Source organism: Rattus norvegicus, chromosome 11 (genome assembly GCF_021556685.1).
Source record: "Rattus norvegicus strain SHRSP/BbbUtx chromosome 11, alternate assembly SHRSP_T2T, whole genome shotgun sequence".
NCBI lineage: Eukaryota > Metazoa > Chordata > Mammalia > Rodentia > Muridae > Rattus > Rattus norvegicus.
In genome coordinates this window covers 57,690,577-57,708,186 of record NC_141544.1, presented here as the reverse complement: position 1 = coordinate 57,708,186, position 17,610 = coordinate 57,690,577, and the positions used below count along the sequence as shown (strand labels likewise).

The 17,610-nt window shown below is 37.8% G+C and overlaps 1 protein-coding gene across 50 annotated transcripts in view; it reads left to right on the top strand.

Moving 5' to 3' along the window:
* The window catches only part of Abi3bp (ABI family member 3 binding protein), a 216,700-nt gene that overhangs the window by 140,775 nt on the left and 58,315 nt on the right, over nucleotides 1-17,610 (top strand). For 25 of the 50 annotated variants that reach the window (XR_015633414.1, XR_015633415.1, XR_015633413.1 and 22 more), the window contains 15 exons: nucleotides 923-1,003; nucleotides 1,412-1,459; nucleotides 2,457-2,519; nucleotides 3,333-3,380; nucleotides 5,495-5,554; nucleotides 6,332-6,415; nucleotides 7,737-7,772; nucleotides 8,546-8,626; nucleotides 10,090-10,146; nucleotides 10,943-11,026; nucleotides 12,643-12,702; nucleotides 14,470-14,538; nucleotides 15,319-15,405; nucleotides 16,754-16,813; nucleotides 17,498-17,581. The exons of 5 other annotated variants lie outside the window; for them this stretch is intronic. Coding sequence is in view for 27 of the 45 variants with exons in the window: in XM_087577309.1 (XP_087433435.1) it covers nucleotides 923-1,003; nucleotides 1,412-1,459; nucleotides 2,457-2,519; nucleotides 3,333-3,380; nucleotides 5,495-5,554; nucleotides 6,332-6,415; nucleotides 7,737-7,772; nucleotides 8,546-8,626; nucleotides 10,090-10,146; nucleotides 10,943-11,026; nucleotides 12,643-12,702; nucleotides 14,470-14,538; nucleotides 15,319-15,405; nucleotides 16,754-16,813; nucleotides 17,498-17,581 (1,002 nt within the window). In the remaining 18 variants the exon portion in view is untranslated. Of the gene's footprint in view, nucleotides 1-922; nucleotides 1,004-1,411; nucleotides 1,460-2,456; nucleotides 2,520-3,332; nucleotides 3,381-5,494; nucleotides 5,555-6,331; nucleotides 6,416-7,736; nucleotides 7,773-8,545; nucleotides 8,627-10,089; nucleotides 10,147-10,942; nucleotides 11,027-12,642; nucleotides 12,703-14,457; nucleotides 14,539-15,318; nucleotides 15,406-16,753; nucleotides 16,814-17,497; nucleotides 17,582-17,610 lie in introns of all 50 variants that reach the window. 20 more of the 50 variants (XR_015633405.1, XR_015633406.1, XR_015633404.1 and 17 more) reach the window with 4 other exon arrangements.

Sequence of the window (17,610 nt, the reverse complement as noted above, 5' to 3'; positions counted from 1 at the left end):
GTTCTTGATTATTCCTAACATTTTTAAATCTTACGCTACCTCTAGCCTTTAAATATTTCTCATTTTAAAAAAGTTTCCCTTGATATAATTTTGAAATTCTAGGTGCTTTTTTCCCTATTGTTTAATGTGGGTTTCTTTAATGCTAAGGAGGAAGAAAAATCTCCTGCTTTGTAATATTACACCAAATTTTAATTTTAATTCTTAGTGCTTCTGAAAACCAATCTTCTTCATAACTTTTGTGTGATAGTATCACTTCAAAACTTTTGTGTGACCGTCTCCTCTAAACTGTACACTACTTTTGAGATTTTTTTTCAACGTCTGTCTCAAAGCGGAAGAATAAGGAGATCTGTTTGGAAATCTGTAAATCTTTGACAAACTCTAAAACAGAGAAAGGGACTGGAAGAGAGAGAGGGGGAGGGGAGGGGAGGGGCAAAACAACACAAAAACAAACTAAACAAACTCCGCATTTTAAGTAACTGGGTAATGACAGAAAGTGACAAAAGCACCCTGGACTTAGAGTGAACAAAAAGAATAAGGGGAAAAAGACAAGCAGAATGAGTGGCAGGGGGCAAGCCAGGAAGCAGCATCCATCCTAGGAACCTACCTCTGCTCCTGTTTGAATTCCTGCTGTTGCTTCCCTAGGTGATGCATTGGGGCTTGGAAATGTGAGTCAAATCTTCACTAAATTGCTTTTGCTCTATTTTTTATGTCACAACAGGAAGCCAAGGGGTTTGGTAAAAGGAATAGGGGTACCCCTTAGACACTTCTGGAGAAATAACATTCCAACTAGAAAGTAAAAGTAGGAAAACAATGTATCTGGGTCGATCAAGAGGTTTAAATATGTGACTAAATACATGTAACCTTTACTCTCACTTTGTAGCATTACCCTTTCTCTGCTAACTAGAAATTTTCCTTTCTTTAGCTCCACCACGCAAGACCAAAAAGCCAGGTCGCCGCCGTCCTAAAACCACCCGTAGTCCAGAAGTACCCAAGTCCAAGCCTGGTAAATGTGACTATTTAGGGTCCCAGTTACCACAGATGCAGTGATGTTGCTTCTAGTTTGCTAGCTGCCACCCCTCCAAAACGCTGGGCTATAAGGAACAGTATGGTTGGTTGGTAACTTGAGATCTTTAAATCTACCCTACACTCCTAAGTGTACAATGTGAAAAGCTGGCCCATGACCTGGATTATAAAAGCAAGAATCTTTAGGGTCTTACAGCTGATTCACATGGGGGACGGCTGAGGTATGGGAAAGCAAGGGTGGATTGAATAAGAGAAGCAAAAGGGAAATTACGTTCAGGAAAACAAGAAGACTTTGTGTACAGCTTCTGCCTTATGACCCAGGACAACCTTCCTTAGGATATTATTACTCCATGGTATAATAAGTGTTCTTGGTGTTTTGCTTCCATAGCTCTGGAACCCGCTACTGTACCACCAGAGATCTTGGTACCCACAATTGGTAATTCTGCATCCTCTCTTTCTGTCTCATGGTCACCAACCCAGGCATGACTGAAGTTCTGTCACCCCCTCACCCCATCAACCATGCTTTCCTTCATCTCATGGGTGGGTGGGAAGGGCCTGGAGGCTGGGGACTTCTTTCGGTACAACCTGCTACACTGGTGTAGGAAAGGTCTGTGGTCTTGGGCACAGCTTCCTTGTTCTCTGCTGACCCTCCTCTGTCCTTCAGTCACATGTCCTGATGCTCAGAGAGACATCTGTGCTTCCTCACAGATGTCTGTAGCCATCCTGGACTAAACAAAGGGCATGCATTTTTCTGGTTTCATGTTAAAATCTCATCATTTTTCCTCATCAAGCTTATGAAACTCTGAAAAGCTACACATTCCCATCAGTGAATGTTTTTAGTATGTTTGAATACCATAGGCTGATTATGATGCAGAGTTCAGTATAAACCTGGTGGTTTGTCTTTGCAACATTCAGTGCTCTAAGATATTTGTTATTCATTTTAGTGGTAAGATTGTGACTATAATTGTTTTACTGTACTGTCTCAGAATTCAGTTTGTCTCTGACCATTTTAAGAAATTCCCCCAAATGGTTACCATGGATCACTATTTCTTATGTTAATATCAGACGTTTAGGGTGATTTCCCAGGTTTCTTTTCGAGCAACTTGAAAATTCTCTATCTTACTGTTTTGTAGCAAAAGAAAAGCAGAGCAGTAGAAATGATATATTTGGTCCTTCTTAAATATTGTAATCAAGAAGAAAGTCTTATGGTAGTTAGTACTTTACTCAAAGAAGCATATTAAGCATTTTCTTGAGATTGTTCTATGGAAAACTAATGGTACCAATGAAGGGTTAACCAGAGCACACTTCCACTATTCCAGGAACTATTTTTACATTCGAATTGAGTCTACCCAGAGTGTTTCTCCACTTATACATCCTTAACTTGACGGTCGCAACCATGACCATTATAGTAATTTTAATACCTTCTCTTCTAGTTCCCAAACCACCCCAGAGACCTAAAGCCACACGCAGGCCAGAGGCACCCCAAATCCAGCCTGGTAATTAATGTCTTATGTTTCCAATGCTTTAGAGTATACATGGGAAGAGAGTATCCACTTGACATTGATTTCCACACACACAGCTTAACTAATTGTAATACCTTGGGAAGCATTTGCTTGCTAAACCCAAAGCCACATCGGGCATGCCACCAACGAAATGTGATAAACATAATCCCCATTGTCCCAATGTAACACGCTTTTATATTTGGAAATGTCATTGAAAGGGTTTCCGTATAAACTAATATGACAGACCACCGTTATTCTTTGTCTTCTGAAAGTCTTCACACTACATGTAGGAGATAAGAACGCTGTATACCTGGTAGTCTTATAAATCCCATGTGCTATAAAAAGCATTTCTAGGCCTTTCTGAGTTTATAATGTGCAGAAGTTGGACTTTTCTGCACCTGTGACAACTTGAAGTGATTTCGCTGGCTATTTTTAGATCCTGCACCCAGGAGGGAACTGTGCTCCTCTGTAATGGGCACAGTCGAAAGACTTGCTACATAGGAATTTACTTCCTTTGAAGTACCTGTTGGTATTTTAAATGGCAATTGGTAACTGGATAGTTTTTCTACAATATTACAAAAATTTATATAATGGTTTTGAAAATTCTGTTTACAACTGAAAACTTCTAAGATTCTGAACAGTGTAAAACTCTCATTTATTAAGAAATTTTCTCATTATAAATTAAGCCTATCAAGAAAGTAGTCGGCATCAACCCAGAATAAACTGTGTTCTTTAACTCTGAACTAAATATTATGAATACTTAAGGTGGTTTTCTCCTCACCCATTTCCTTATGTTTGATGCTGCAGCTCATGAGCCGGTCACATTTGGAAGCGAAGCCCCTGCCCTAGCCATAGGTAACACATGTGCTTCTAGCTGATGTTTCCCTGAGACTTTGCCTCTCATCTCTCTCCTCATCTGTGTGTTCAGTTTCGTCGTCATTCAGACTTCTTATTTGTGCTACGTTTGGCAGAGGCCCTTTCAACACGATGCTGGTCATTCTTGCATCTGCTCAGTTAAACACCTGGACGTTACCCTTCCTTTGACCTTCAGAGTCAAATAGATTGTTTGCAGCACCTAATACTGTCAAAGTCTAGGGGGCTCTGTCCGTCCATCGTTCAAAGCAGGAATTTCCTGAAGCTTTCCTCGCATGTGTGTGAGAACGTAAAGTTGGTTGAAGCTTGTGGTGGCCTCATCAGTTCTGATAGTGGGCCTTTCTTGATTCCACAAGAGTGGACCTTTCTGCTGAGAAACTCCCCTCGTGAAAAGTTCTAACAATGACTTCATCGTCTTGTCCCAGCTTCATTCATCATCTCGGTGCATCATTAATTTGGACACTGATCCCTGATGCCTTTTCATCCAGCTTCGTGCTTTGGTTCGCTGAACAATCAGGGAAAGTCAATCTCTAAACCAATGCTTAGATTATGAGAAAATCGAAACTTACATGAAATCCTCTAGATTTTTTTTTTACCTTTTTTTTTTATTAACTTGAGTATTTCTTATTTACATTTCGAGTGTTATTCCCTTTCCCGGTTTCCGGGCAAACATCCCCCTCCCCCTCCCCTTCCTTATGGGTGTTCCCCTCCCAACGCCCCCCCCCCATTGCCGCCCTCCCCCCAACAGTCTAGTTCACTGGGGGTTCAGTCTTAGCAGGACCCAGGGCTTCCCCTTCCACTGGTGCTCTTACTAGGATATTCATTGCTACCTATGAGGTCTGAGTCCAGGGTCAGTCTTTAGGTAGTGGCAAAATCCTCTAGATTTAATGAAAAGAAAAGTACAAAGAGATTTAATACCAGAAGTGTACTTCTTTATTTCTGGTCTTTGAAGAATCATTTCAATTATAGAAATCACATATACTGAGATAAAAAGTTGTATGATTTCCCTTTTTATTCTGAATAATTTTATTCTTTCAGTTGGGAAGGTCTGAGAATTGAAATCAAGTTTTTGTTCATGCTACAGGAGGGATCCTTTGCTGAACAATACTGCCAGTCCTCCATATCTCTTCACATGCTGGATAATTACATATAAACTATCCATTTGAGATAAGCAAACACAGGAACTCAGTAAGCAGCCCATTGACTACAAAGAGAAGGCAGTCATTTTCATCTGTATGGTTGTCACAGATCTTCAGAAAACAGTACAGTCGACAATACTTTCCCTATTTTAACAACCATCAAAAGTAATGGTGGCAAATGTGTTTTAAACATAACAGAAACCTCCATAGCCATTTTCAGAATAAGTTACTATACCACGTCATACAACTATAGAGCAACAGTGTCAGAATAGGACTGTCAGAATCAGACAGTTAAAACTAGGAAAACACTTTCTGCAACCTCACAGCCATTCTGGGTGAAAACGGTGCAAGTGTCTTGCAGTATAAGAGGGCAGAGGATCTGGCCAGCTACTGGCAGTAATAGAGTTTCCCTAGACTTTACAAATGCTTCTGAATGTAACATTTTTACATTCCTTGATCACGTCTGTGTCAGAACTAACATCTTGTGACTTCTTCCACCAATCCAAAAATTAAGACTGTTATCAGATAGCATATTGGACCTATAGCAAAGTTTCCTCTGTCTTGCTATACCCGCCTCTCTAATGTACCCACCAATGCATTTGAAATTTGCCTTTATTTATGACTTTCTTTGTTCTATAAAACTATATGGGGCTGGGGATTTAGCTCAGTGGTAGAGCGCTTACATAGGAAGCGCAAGGCCCTGAGTTCGGTCCCCAGCTCCAAAAAAAAGAACCAAAAAAAAAAAAAAAAAAAAACTATATGAACTTCATGAACTCGTTTCCACATTGAAGCATAGAATTTGGGGTAATCTAAATCTGTGTTTCTGGGCCATGGTCACTCAATGCTGTGAAATAAAGTATCTCTTATTCCCGTAAGAAAAAAAAATACCAGGCTTAAAATATTTCACCCTTTACTTTGTACATTTCTTAATTTCTCTCATGTATTGCTTTTGGTCAGTTACTACTACAGACATTGCACCTGTAATTTCGAGAACCAAGGCATCAGTGACAACATTAGGTAATGACCTTTTAGTCTTTAGTCTTTACATTCTCTGCTTATTGTCCAATTCCTATCTATCTGGGTCAGGGGATTTCTCTTTCACAAGAATGTCTTACCACTGACTGTATTTCACATTTTAAGTATGTCAAGAGTACTTAAAGCATAGTTTATAAGACTTAATTATAAGTCTCTCTGCAGCTCCTGTAGAGATCATCCCACAGCCCCATTATCTTGCTTTACAAATGCTTCACAAAGCTCATGACTCTACTCAGTATTCAGTAGTCTACGTTAAAGATAAATGTCGGACCTACTTCAGAGTGTCTACCCCTTAAGCTATGGTTCTTGACTTCTTTTTATTTTGAAGATAGGAAAGACTTCCATTGTACACAAATGATTTTAGAAAGTGTAAAACATATCTAAAATGCTAATTTTCTGGGTCGTATCACTAAACTGAGTCTTTATAAGGACAAGTATCCAAAAGCAGGTTAGCCCAGGTCTCTCTGGTGTGATAACATGTCATGCATCCAACTCTCTTTGGGTCTGAACTTCTCTGATGCTAGCAACTAACAATTAAGATTTCAGAATAACAAAAACAATGTCATAGAGTCTGTCTCAACTGTCAGCAGACCAAAACGGTTTTACATACATATTACTAAGAAATAATTCCAAACCAAAACGAGACTTTTTTCCCTCTATACGAGAGTCTGAGAAGGTCTCAGAAACCTCACATTCACATGCTCGTCTTTCTTTAGTTCCCTGTTCATACAACCACAGTAACAACTTTGCTTTCTCTAGCTCCAAAATCGTCAAGACCAAGAACTCGTCAACGTCCCAAATACAAAGCCACCCCCAGCCCAAAGATACCTCAGACTAAACCAGGTAAATGTGGTTCTTGGGCCCACGTAGCTCTTCTCTGGGTATGGCCAAAGTAGTACTCACATGTGTGATTAATGGTGAAGGCTTAATCCTTAGGAAGCAGCTATTGCCAGCATGGTATCGTGGCTAATTCCTAGACTTTCCTATGCTGTTTTCATGAGGAATTCCTTGATACCTGAGAATTTTTTGTTTTCTTCCTTTGTTATTTAATTACACTTTGCTTTTTGATTATAAACTGGAAAAAAAAAAACTCCTCTATGTAGTTTATTGGATGAAATGCCACATTAGCATTTGTGAGCTATTCACTAGAGGTAACAAGTGACTTAGATGACCAAAGGACAACTCTCATGAATGGAAGAAAAGGACAGGGGACAGCAGCAGTAACCACTGTTTTACCAACTGCACACACGTAACCTGAAACCTTTGACCTTATAGATTTGCCAGCAAGAATGGGTCCAAGTACTACAGAGACAAGAAGGTGCCTTGTATTGGAGGGTGAGGGAAGAGATAATAGAGAGATAGGAACTAGGAGTGTGGCCTGACTGAGAAGGGTGATAATTGCTTAGTTGAACAATGACTTTTTTTGGTGGGGGGGGGGGGAGTCTACAAAGAACACTGCAAATGCCCAACTTCCATGATTGCTTTGAGCCCATTGGCATATCCTGTTACTATTTAGAGCCAGGTCTTTTCTACCTTGGTAATGAAGAGATGTAGTAACAAGTTCCGTGGACTACTGACCATCCAGGGCTAGCTCTTTTTTTGCTTTTGCTCAAACATAGGTCTTTATCTTTTTCTCAAACTCGATTTCTCAACGAAATCAATCATTATCTAAATTTTCTTTTGTATAGTAAAGCTAATATTCACTTCTGCTTAAATATGTCAATAATCATATTTATCATAACTCTAGGATTTGTTTTCCAATATATAGTTTCACCATAATTGGCTTTCACATTAATTTCTCATAATAGTTTTTATCATAATTGCTCTCATATGAACTTATTCATGTGTAACATTTGTCTAAGCAGAGTTTTCTACATATTATTTGCTAATGTAAAAGAAATCAAAACTTACAGCTAACCCTGTAGATAAACAAGTAAAATTGCCGTTAGCTATATGAATAAATGCTAAGGAGAGAGCCATGTTGTACAAACATTTGTGGACTCTTATATAGAAACTTTAAAGTTTTTGGAATTTGTTGTTTTCATTGTTGTTGACTATAAAGCCAATACTAGTCTGGGAAACCTCATATTTGAGAGAATTTGATGGATTGCTTGGTGGTTTTATCATTTCCTTGTTTTAAATTGGCTTTGATCATTTCCTGCAGCAGACTTGGGACCTATCACTGCTGAGCCATCTTTAGGTAATGGTTCTTTATATCCTTCTGTGGGTACTTGTTTCTGTTTACTCTTGAGCTTTGCCATAGTTGCTGAGATGATGGTGACACTCCTGGTGTCCTCCTGCAACAGGACTCATCTCAAAGTATTGAAAATTTTCTTTTCAACAGAAAAGAATCTTGACTTAATTCAACACAGCTATCTGATCCATGCCCTGCCTTGAAATTGTGTCATGTCAGGCTGAGTCTCCTTGAATGGTTATGACACCTGGCCCTCCTTTACGCCTCCACTGAAGCACTAGTGGTGGCACAGTGATCCTTGTGTGAGAAGTTTGCTTTCTGCATTCAAGCTCTGTGTAACTGGTTTTGGCTCTGTAGTTGTTTCAGTGACTTTCAAAAACATTTACTCTAGTAAGTCACCAAGTGCAGAAATTCCCCAGGCACAGTCATGTTTAATTAAAAGCATTACTGTAGAATTGGTTCAAAATTCACACCACTTGAGTTGAACATGGAGTTATAACAAATCTGGGGTTAGAGGCATGTTCAAAAATAGGGATCATTCCTAACTTACCTTTCTTAAATGAAATTATCTATTAATTTCTTTTCTCTGGAGGATTTTCCATTATTAATGAAATCTGTTAATATACTAGAGAAAAAAATTCAAACCCTAATGACAGAATTTCTTATCTCAAACTATTAAAGGTTTAAAAATAACAAAAAAGCTCCGACAGGGTATATCATGCGAGGCAGAGCTTATGGACTCATCAGCACCATGTTAATTCTAAATTTTCTTCCATCAGCTTCAACAACAAAAAAAGTCCGCCGTCCACGTCCCAAACCTAAAACCACACCCCACCCAGAAGTACCTCAGACAATTTTGGGTAAATATGTGGTTTGTGATTTATTCTGTGTTAGAGGGTATCCTATATATCTCTTTAGGGTAAACTCCTGGTTTGTAAAGAGAACACCACATGGATAAGCATCTTATGATTCTGTCTTAAGAGTAATGTCTCTCGATGACCATTTCATTTACTTACTCTCTGATTATATTCACATCTTAAAGATAAGACTGATTAATATAGTTTGGACCAAACAATCTGCTCAAATCTATACTCATTAAGCTCACACTCATTTTTCTAAGCTACCCCAGCCCATGGCTCTGAAGTAGGAGATGTATTTCATTTAACAATTAGTTGGCAATACAACAGAAACAGAAGCTGTTCCTGCATAAAAACAGAAAGTGATATAAGGTAGCATGTTTATGCAAATTAAAATAAGTCAAGCAACCCAAATGCTACACATATAGAAGCTTTGTGAAAATATCTAAAATAATTAGTAAGAAATTAGCTTGGGATTTCAAGGTTGGAAGGATGAGGGACAAGGGCTAATACATGAAGAACATGTAAACTTGACTTCCCAGGCAGGATAATGTATTGATGCTCTTCTGTCAGATCTGCCAGATGGGCTCAAAGAATCAATTAAAGAGACAGGGGAGCTGAAATCTTCAACTCGATCCTGTGGGACTTAATAATTCTCACTTCTCCACAAGATCATTCTCTTTCTGTTCATAGAAATAATGATAACCCAACCCAATGATGACAAAAACCAAGGCGTAATTACTCTTCTTGTTTAGTAACTGTGTTCTCCAAAGACTTTACCTCGTAATGGGTATGATTTCAACTTCCTTATACCTATGAACACACATCATAGACAAACTGTCGTGTGACCGTAACACTTCCTACCTTCTTCCTCTGCCTCCTTCTCACCCTATATACCTGTTTCTTTCTGTCTGATTCTAATAAGTCATGTGTCCATCATATACTCAATGGAGGATATAAATACAAACCTTATATTTGTTGTGGTGGCAAAATGTGTTAATGAGTCATTGTGAATCACCACAGAGTCTGTAAACCACACACACACACACACACACAGACACACACACTCCTTTTTACATCTGGCATTGCTTAATGTTTATAGTGGATGTATACTCTTTTTTATAAAAGGATATTTACCTTTTATAAAATTTCTGTCTTTGATGATGAGTCATATGTTCTATATTAGTTCTCATGTTAGCTAAAATTGGATAATTAACCAGCAGTAGGATTCTATACCTGAGTTCAAGGAGGTACGCAGCACAGTCTGAAGGCAGTGACTAATCTCTGAATCAAATGAGTGATTCTTTGGAGAAGTATTTGAAGAAACAAAATATATTCATTTTCTTCAGAGTTAAGAATATTAAAAATAATGTTGCAGAGAAAAACAAGAAACCATGTTTTTACTGGCAAGATGAATTTTCTAACATTCCATGCATTCATAGGGTTTCTTTGGTTTTTTCAATCAGTTCCTGCTACAAGCCTTGAACCAGTTATTAGAACTGAGACTCCAGGGACAACATTAGGTAATGGCATAACATGTTCTTCTGCATTTCCTTCCCATTTTATCATCCCCATGACCATTGCTTCACACGGCTTCTGCATCTTCTGGCCATTCAGCTACTTGATATGTTTATGTGTGTTAAAAAGACATCTTATTTTTATGAAACTTGACTTTTTGAAAAACAATATATATATATGCATATATGCATATAGACTCACTGTCTTAGATTTGTCCTGTCTGTTCATATCATGTTCATCACATCCATATTTTGCTGTGGGGCATCCATCTCTGTCCATGGCTATAGGGGATTCTATGCACCTTCTAGGCTGAGTTAATTTGTGCAGCTCTTATAATATGATTTGCTTTTTTTTAAGCTCTAGATTTCTGTGCTTTCACTGTTTGCATGGTTTAGTTTTTACCGTTTTAGGGAATGACAAAACTTTGCTTTGATGTGGATGAAAGTAGAAAATGTATTCAAGACTGGTCAATTGAAGTTGTTTGGGCTCCCATTAGCATGAAACGCCCACATGCATACTTGTACACACTATAACTCTACAAGTCTTTGGAGCCTTCCTCCACTCAGGAACCTTTATGAGTACCTATAGGAAATATTCTTGATATGTAGATCCATATTTCTTCATGAATTTTGTTTCTCAGAGAAAAGCAAGTAGCATAAAAAAGCACAATGTCATAAATATGACAAATATTCCATAGCTCAAAAGGGAAATTTCTTGAAGTTCAAAAAACCATAAGAAGTGTATTCCTAGTCATTTCTAAAACCCCCAATCCTGTATTAACCTGGTATTTTCTTCCTTCAGTTCCCAAACTGTCTCAACAACCAGACTTTCCACATCCCAAACCTAAAACCACAAGGAGCCCTGCAGCACCTCCGACAGAACTGGGTAAATATGTAGGTCCTGGGTTAAGAATTCTGACAGCTTATCCAAGTAGTTCCTACAGGAAGTATAATAGCAACTGAGGGTCAATAGCTCAGATAATGGATAAGGCAGTGGTTAAGGGGTGGTGAGTCCTTATGCTCTGTGTTTTTCTGGCTATGCTAGTCATTACCAAGTGTTCATAGGGAACAACAAGAGAGCAAGTATATGAATGTATTAGTGGGGATGATTTCTCAGTTACTGTCAGGTCCTGTGAGTCATAGTAGGCATTGGGTAACAATAAGGCAACAATAAGTGTTTTCTGAATGGTGCTAGGGAGTAGATACTTCAGGCTTTGTAGAGCATATGGTCTCTGCAGTATGTTGTTTTGGTTCCATGTGTTTGTCTCCTAAAACTTGATAAATGTAAAGTAATCCCTACAGAGAAGCTAGCATAGTCTTGAGTGGAGGATAATGGGGAAGTTCAGAAGGGCAGAGCATACACAAGAGCCAATGAAAGGAAGCAAGTTTCCTCTTATGAAAATGGTAAGGCTTCTAGGAACTGATTGGCTTTCATGAGGCTCCTGCAACTATTAGTCTATTTAATGTGCCAAACAGATAGCTAATGTCTGAATATGACTTGTGTCCTCTGAGGCCTAGTCCACAGGTACTGTTAGAAAGCAGTGGGTACCTATGGATGTTGGGATATAGCAGAAAGGTCTTATTTCGATCATTGAGTAGGTATGGCCTATAGGCATGTTAAAGAGTTTTTAATGTTGAACTTGGGAGCTTAGACCTAATCAGATAATTGATTTATGGCCACACTTTCCTTGGGTGCCTTTTTATGCCACAGACAGAGTAGCTGTCCCTTGTAATGTTCTCTTAAGTACTCAAGTTGGGTATCTTCTCAGTGAGGTAGATTTGGTCTAGATATTAGTCAGCTTTGTTCACTGTAGTAAAACTACTAGCATGGGCTACTTACAAAGAAGTTCGTCTAGTTCAAATACTCGAATGCTCACACTTTAGCTGCATATCATAGGTTCTGTAGTGAAGACTGTTTCAAGCTTGTATCATTTCATGGTGTGGTGCTATGGTAGCGCAAGTATAATATTTAGAAAGTATTTCAAACCAGGAATAGAGAGGATTGGAAGAGCAATTTTTCATTTTTATATGTATCCTCTCTGGAGAGCTCAAAACGTTATACAGACCTATCAAGGAGTCGTACAAGCCATCTCATGCCCTCAACGACCTTTTCACTAGATCCTGTCATCCAAAGGTACCACTGCTTTCTAACAGTACCTGTGGACTGGGCCTCAGAGGACAGAAGCCATATTCAAACTGTAGCTATCTGTTTAGTACATTAAGTAGGCTCAGATCGTAAGAGTATGAGAACAACTTTGTAGGGTTGTGCCTACAAGGCTTTTGGGTCCTGTCTAAGAGAGGAGTTCACATCTAAGAGCTGAGATGTTCTATTCTCTTGGTTCATAGTTAACAACATGGCAGACTGTTTCAAGTGTATTTCATACATGTTTCTATTCTGCTAGAATTTGTTTTAAATGAATAGAGTAGGTTTTTGTAAATATAATGTTTGGATAGGACTTTTTGTTCATTTTTGTTGTTGTTCTTGTTGTTATTTCTGGCTAGTTTCTACTACAGTCTTTGAACCAGTTATTCCCTTAAAAGAGGATCCGGTGACCACAATAGGTAACGATACTCCTGACTCTCCACAAATACATTTTCTGTTCATTGTCAGGATCATCCCATGTTGCCACCCAATTACATTCTTCATTTCATTTGAACTGAACATCCTTAGAAGTACTTGCCTTTTGTTTGTTAGCTGCATGGGCCTAGTTTGTGTGATTGGTTTGTCTCATAAATTCCTTTAAGGTATTCACATGTTGCTTTATGGGTTTGGTTTAACCAAAATTCTTTGTTGAACCAGTTTTGTGTATCTTTGTTGTGTCCACCTCTTATTTGTGCGTGCCAAGCTTCTTTTCTTGTTAATATTTTGCCAATATGATTGAATAACATATTATCAATCTGATTTAGTAGTCTGAAGAGCATAACATCTAAGAGCAGAATATCTTTAAATAGTAAACTCTGACCTTACTATAAATTAAAGTCTTCTCTGTCTCCACCATAATTTAGATGATTCTCAGCCATGTTAGCCCAATCAGACAATTATAGGAAAGTTTTTGAAAATTCTAGTCTTGACTTTCTCAACTAATAATTTCAATTGGCGTATTGGTATTTCCACCTCAAAATATCTTCAATAACAATAGTTAAAATAATAGTATGGGGTACAGCTTTCATACATGGTCCAGAATTAAAGAAAGTACACCAAGCTTTGAAATTCCTAAAGATTTTAAATTTTTTTCTAATATATTGAACCATAAATTTAAAATTACTAAAGCTTACCTCCTTTTAATCTCCCAAAATTGTCTGAGAGTACACAAACTAAAGCTACCCAACTCTAGGTACACTAGGTTTCCTATGTAAACAAAGGGTCCTTGGTTCAAAGAGCCTGAAATTCCCCAACGGTTGCACATATCACATTGTTACAGATGTCTCCTACAGAAGGGACAATATTGGTTGGCAAGACCTTTACAATTGGAGGAGACACATCTAATGTGTCTTTCTTCTCTGTTGGGCAGTGAATGAATCCATGAGAGGTTATTTTTTTTAATGGCTTCTCGTGTATTTCTTAACTACAGAAACTTTAATGCAGTCATATTTTCATGAACTTGGAAGTTATTTTCTTTTTAGTGTCTCAGAATGCAAGTTAGTAAAAATGTCCTATGTCTTCCCTGTTAGAGTCAGTTAAGCATTGGATCATGAGGGACTGTTTGCCTGTAGCATTACAAAATGAGAGCAAAGATGATGCCTGACTGGGAAAGCAGTGCAAGCTACTGTTTGTCTAGGCAAAAGGACCTGTATTTGCCTTGAGTTTTACTAGTTTTACTGGCCATTCCACAGTGTTACATATTGGCTTCTTAACAGTGATCTATTCTTATAGCTCCAGAAGTTATAACTCAAAGACCAAAGTGCTTCCGGGTCTGGTTTTTCCTGAGGCCTCTTCTTGGCTCATAAATGACTGCCTTGCTATATTATCACCTGGCCTTTTATCTATAAATGTTCATACTTACTGTCTCTTCTTCTAATGAGGACATTTGACTAATTGGAGAGCCCTGGCCTTATGATCCCTTAGTTACATATTTAAACATTCTGTCTTCAAATGCAGCCCACTTCAATTTACTCCTTCAGTATATAAATTGTGAGGACACAATTCAGTCCATACTACTCTTCAACCAGAAAATTATATGTATACACACACACACACACACACACACACACACACACACACTCTAGATGCTGTATCATGCTAGCAGAATCGTTTTGAAGCAAATGTTGTGTGTGTGTCTGTACATGTTTTTTGAAAGCTCCTATTTGTTAATTCAGTTCCTTTTACAGACCTTGAACCTGCTACAGACCTTGAAACACCTGTTGCTTTTAGAACTGAGGCCCCCAGGACAACGCTAGGTAACACCCTTACTTGCCATGTGATTCTATTGATCACTGTGTAGTCCACTAAGTCTCCATTCCAGCAAGGTGGCCTTTCCACCTTTCTGAGAACATAACTTTCATCTTTAGCCATCTGTTAGAGAGCTCAAAGCTTCTTATAGTCATGCTTCCTGTTGTGTTTATGAGAGCTAAGTATGTACTTAGTTCAATCATTAATAGCCACATGTAACTATTGAAAGTGCCATGTTGTCTTGTGCATCACAGAATTCTGTATTACAACTGAGTTTTAACCACCAATAGTAACTATTTATTATAGTCCTTTGAACATCTAGGTTTCTAGACCATATTTTGAAAACTATTATACAGTATGTTATGTTTGGTGATATAATTTTAGTAATGATATATGTAAGTAATGATTTAAGTAATGATATATTTTACTATAAATGGCTCATCTGAAATGTTAAATTATAGGTTTCTACCATAATATGACCCAAATCTCTCCCACCCTTCATTAAATGATTCCTTTTCAACCATTTTCTCCAAAGTGAAGGTCTATGGCTTTCTCCAAATGAGTATGAGTCTTCTTGCATTGAATGAACCACTCAACTATAGACAGGAATTTACTCCAGACTACCATTGATGACAAAAAGACATATTTCTTTTAAAAGAGTGAAAATTTCAAACTAAAAAAACAAATAATCTCTTGCCAGTTTAGGAAATCTGAGAGCTATTGAAGGGCCTCTTTTCAGTTTCTGAGGTCATAAGATCCAAAGTAACATGAGGTTTCTCTCTCTTCAGCTAGCAAAAAATCACAAAGAACCCGCCGTCCACGACCAAGACCACCTAAAGCCACATTGAGCCCTCAAGCACCTAAAACAAAAACTGGTAAATTTGAGAGTTACATGGCTTCTGGGTGAGCCTGATCATCTGTCCCATCAGAGACTCAAAGCATTGCTTGTGGTAGGCAATAGCAGCTCTTACACCTCTGAGTGTGAGGACTAAAACAGCATCAATAACTTCTCTGTTGATGTTTTAAGGAAAATATAGGTGGGTGAAACCCAGTAGGAGCTGAATACCTTTTTTTATTTTAATGTAGGGCCTTTTATTGCAACTTTGTATTTAGTAAGTTTTAAACTATGCATTTCTATTCAAATCTTAATAGTGACACTACACTAGCAAACAGTATATTTAGTTTAAGTAAACAAATCCTAATTCCTTTACATATTCCCAGACTCACATTTGCAATTATAAATAATAGACCTGCTGTAGAAAGTTTCTTGCTCTTGTTCTTCTTGTTCTTGTTCTTCTTGTTCTTGTTCTTCTTGTTCTTGTTCTTGTTCTTCTTGTTCTTGTTCTTCTTGTTCTTGTTCTTCTTGTTCTTGTTCTTGTTCTTCTTGTTCTTGTTCTTCTTGTTCTTCTTCTTCTTCTTCTTCTTCTTCCTCCTCTTCCTCCTCCTCCTCCTCCTCCTCTTCCTCCACCTCCTCCTCCTCCTCTTCTTTTTCTTCTTGTTTTTCTTTTTGTTCTCATTCTTCTTGTTGTTCTTCTTCCTCTTTCTCATTGCTGTTGTCTTCTTCCTTCTCCTCTTCCTACTTCTTCTCCTCCACAATAAACTGAGATCACACTGCACAATGTACCCACAAAGTAACCATCTGAAATCTTTAAAAGGACAATATTAAGGTCGACTGCTTTTGGACCTTGAATATACTATAGGATTTTGATCAACGGAGAAAAAAGAAACTAGAGGGTCAGCCAATCAAGTTCCACAAGATTGGCAGGATCAGCACAAGCCATGCAATAATTAATATTTTTATAGATGCTTCAAACTTGTATCAGTGTTTACTTAAACATCGTAACTCATGTTAATGCTTTTTAGCTTGCTTTTCTAAGGACATATTAAATGAATGCATTAAAATTTCTTCTAATGCAATGTTTTCTATATATGCTAGAATTCTTTTATTAGAAACCTTACAGAATGTCATCTTGATTACTTTCCTTGTTTATATCTTCTTCTTCTCATTTTACTTCTTTCCTTTCTTCTATTCAGGTAGTTAAAAAGCTGAGCCCAACAGCCAAACCAAAGTTTAGCAAATTCTTAATCAAGCATTCTTTCAGATAAAATGTTAATTATATTCTTTCTTTTGGGACAGTTGATATCCTAGATATATAGTATATGTACATGTGCTAAGTCAATATGCATTTTTAAATTTCTTTGGCTTGTGTTGTTTTTGGCCAGTTCCTGCTGTAGTCCTGGAACCTGTCACTCTTAGACCTGAGGTCCAAGTAACAACACTAGGTAATGCTAAGCTATTTCTGTAACAAGCCTTCTTATTGCCATAGCAAGAGTCTCCTCTCACTTCAGGTGGAAGCTGGGATGTGAAAATTATGAAGACTTTATAATTGTCTGCTTTTGAGATATTACACATGAAACTTTTTTGGGCCATTTATCTGCCACATTACTTACTTGAAGTTGTGTCCTGTTTTGTGGTTTGTTTGAAGGTTGCTTTTGCTGCAGCTGTGTTTCAAACATGTCACAAGTCTCAGGTACACAGAGAAGACATTAACAACTTCTTGGCGCCCAAAGGGCCTATATTTACAGCACACTCTTTTGGGGCCTGGCATAATATTTTGTTGTTTTGATTCTACTTAATAAGTTTGTGTTTTTATAATTATATAGAGAACATATCATGGATTTTAAAAATTCAATTATGCATCATGAATCATAGATAGTGGAAATTTACTCTATCCAGTCAAATTTAGGAATTTTTCCTATCCATTTTAGTTCTGGCCGGGCTATCTTATGAAACTTAGATAACGATTACTATCCTTCATGTCTATAATTAAATAGCATTTTTTCTTCATAAAATTCTGTATGACTGATAGAAACTGGACGATAAACATGTGAGAGCCAGCAAGCTATCATCTTTTCTTCCTGACTCATAAAGAAAGTACAAAATAATCCAATCATTTCTCCCTTTAGCTCCTAAAAAAACACAGATAAAACATCGTCCACGTCCCAAACCAAAGCCTATACCAAGTCCTGAAGTAGCCGAGTCCAAGCCAGGTAAAGCCTATGCACTCTGTTTAAACAAC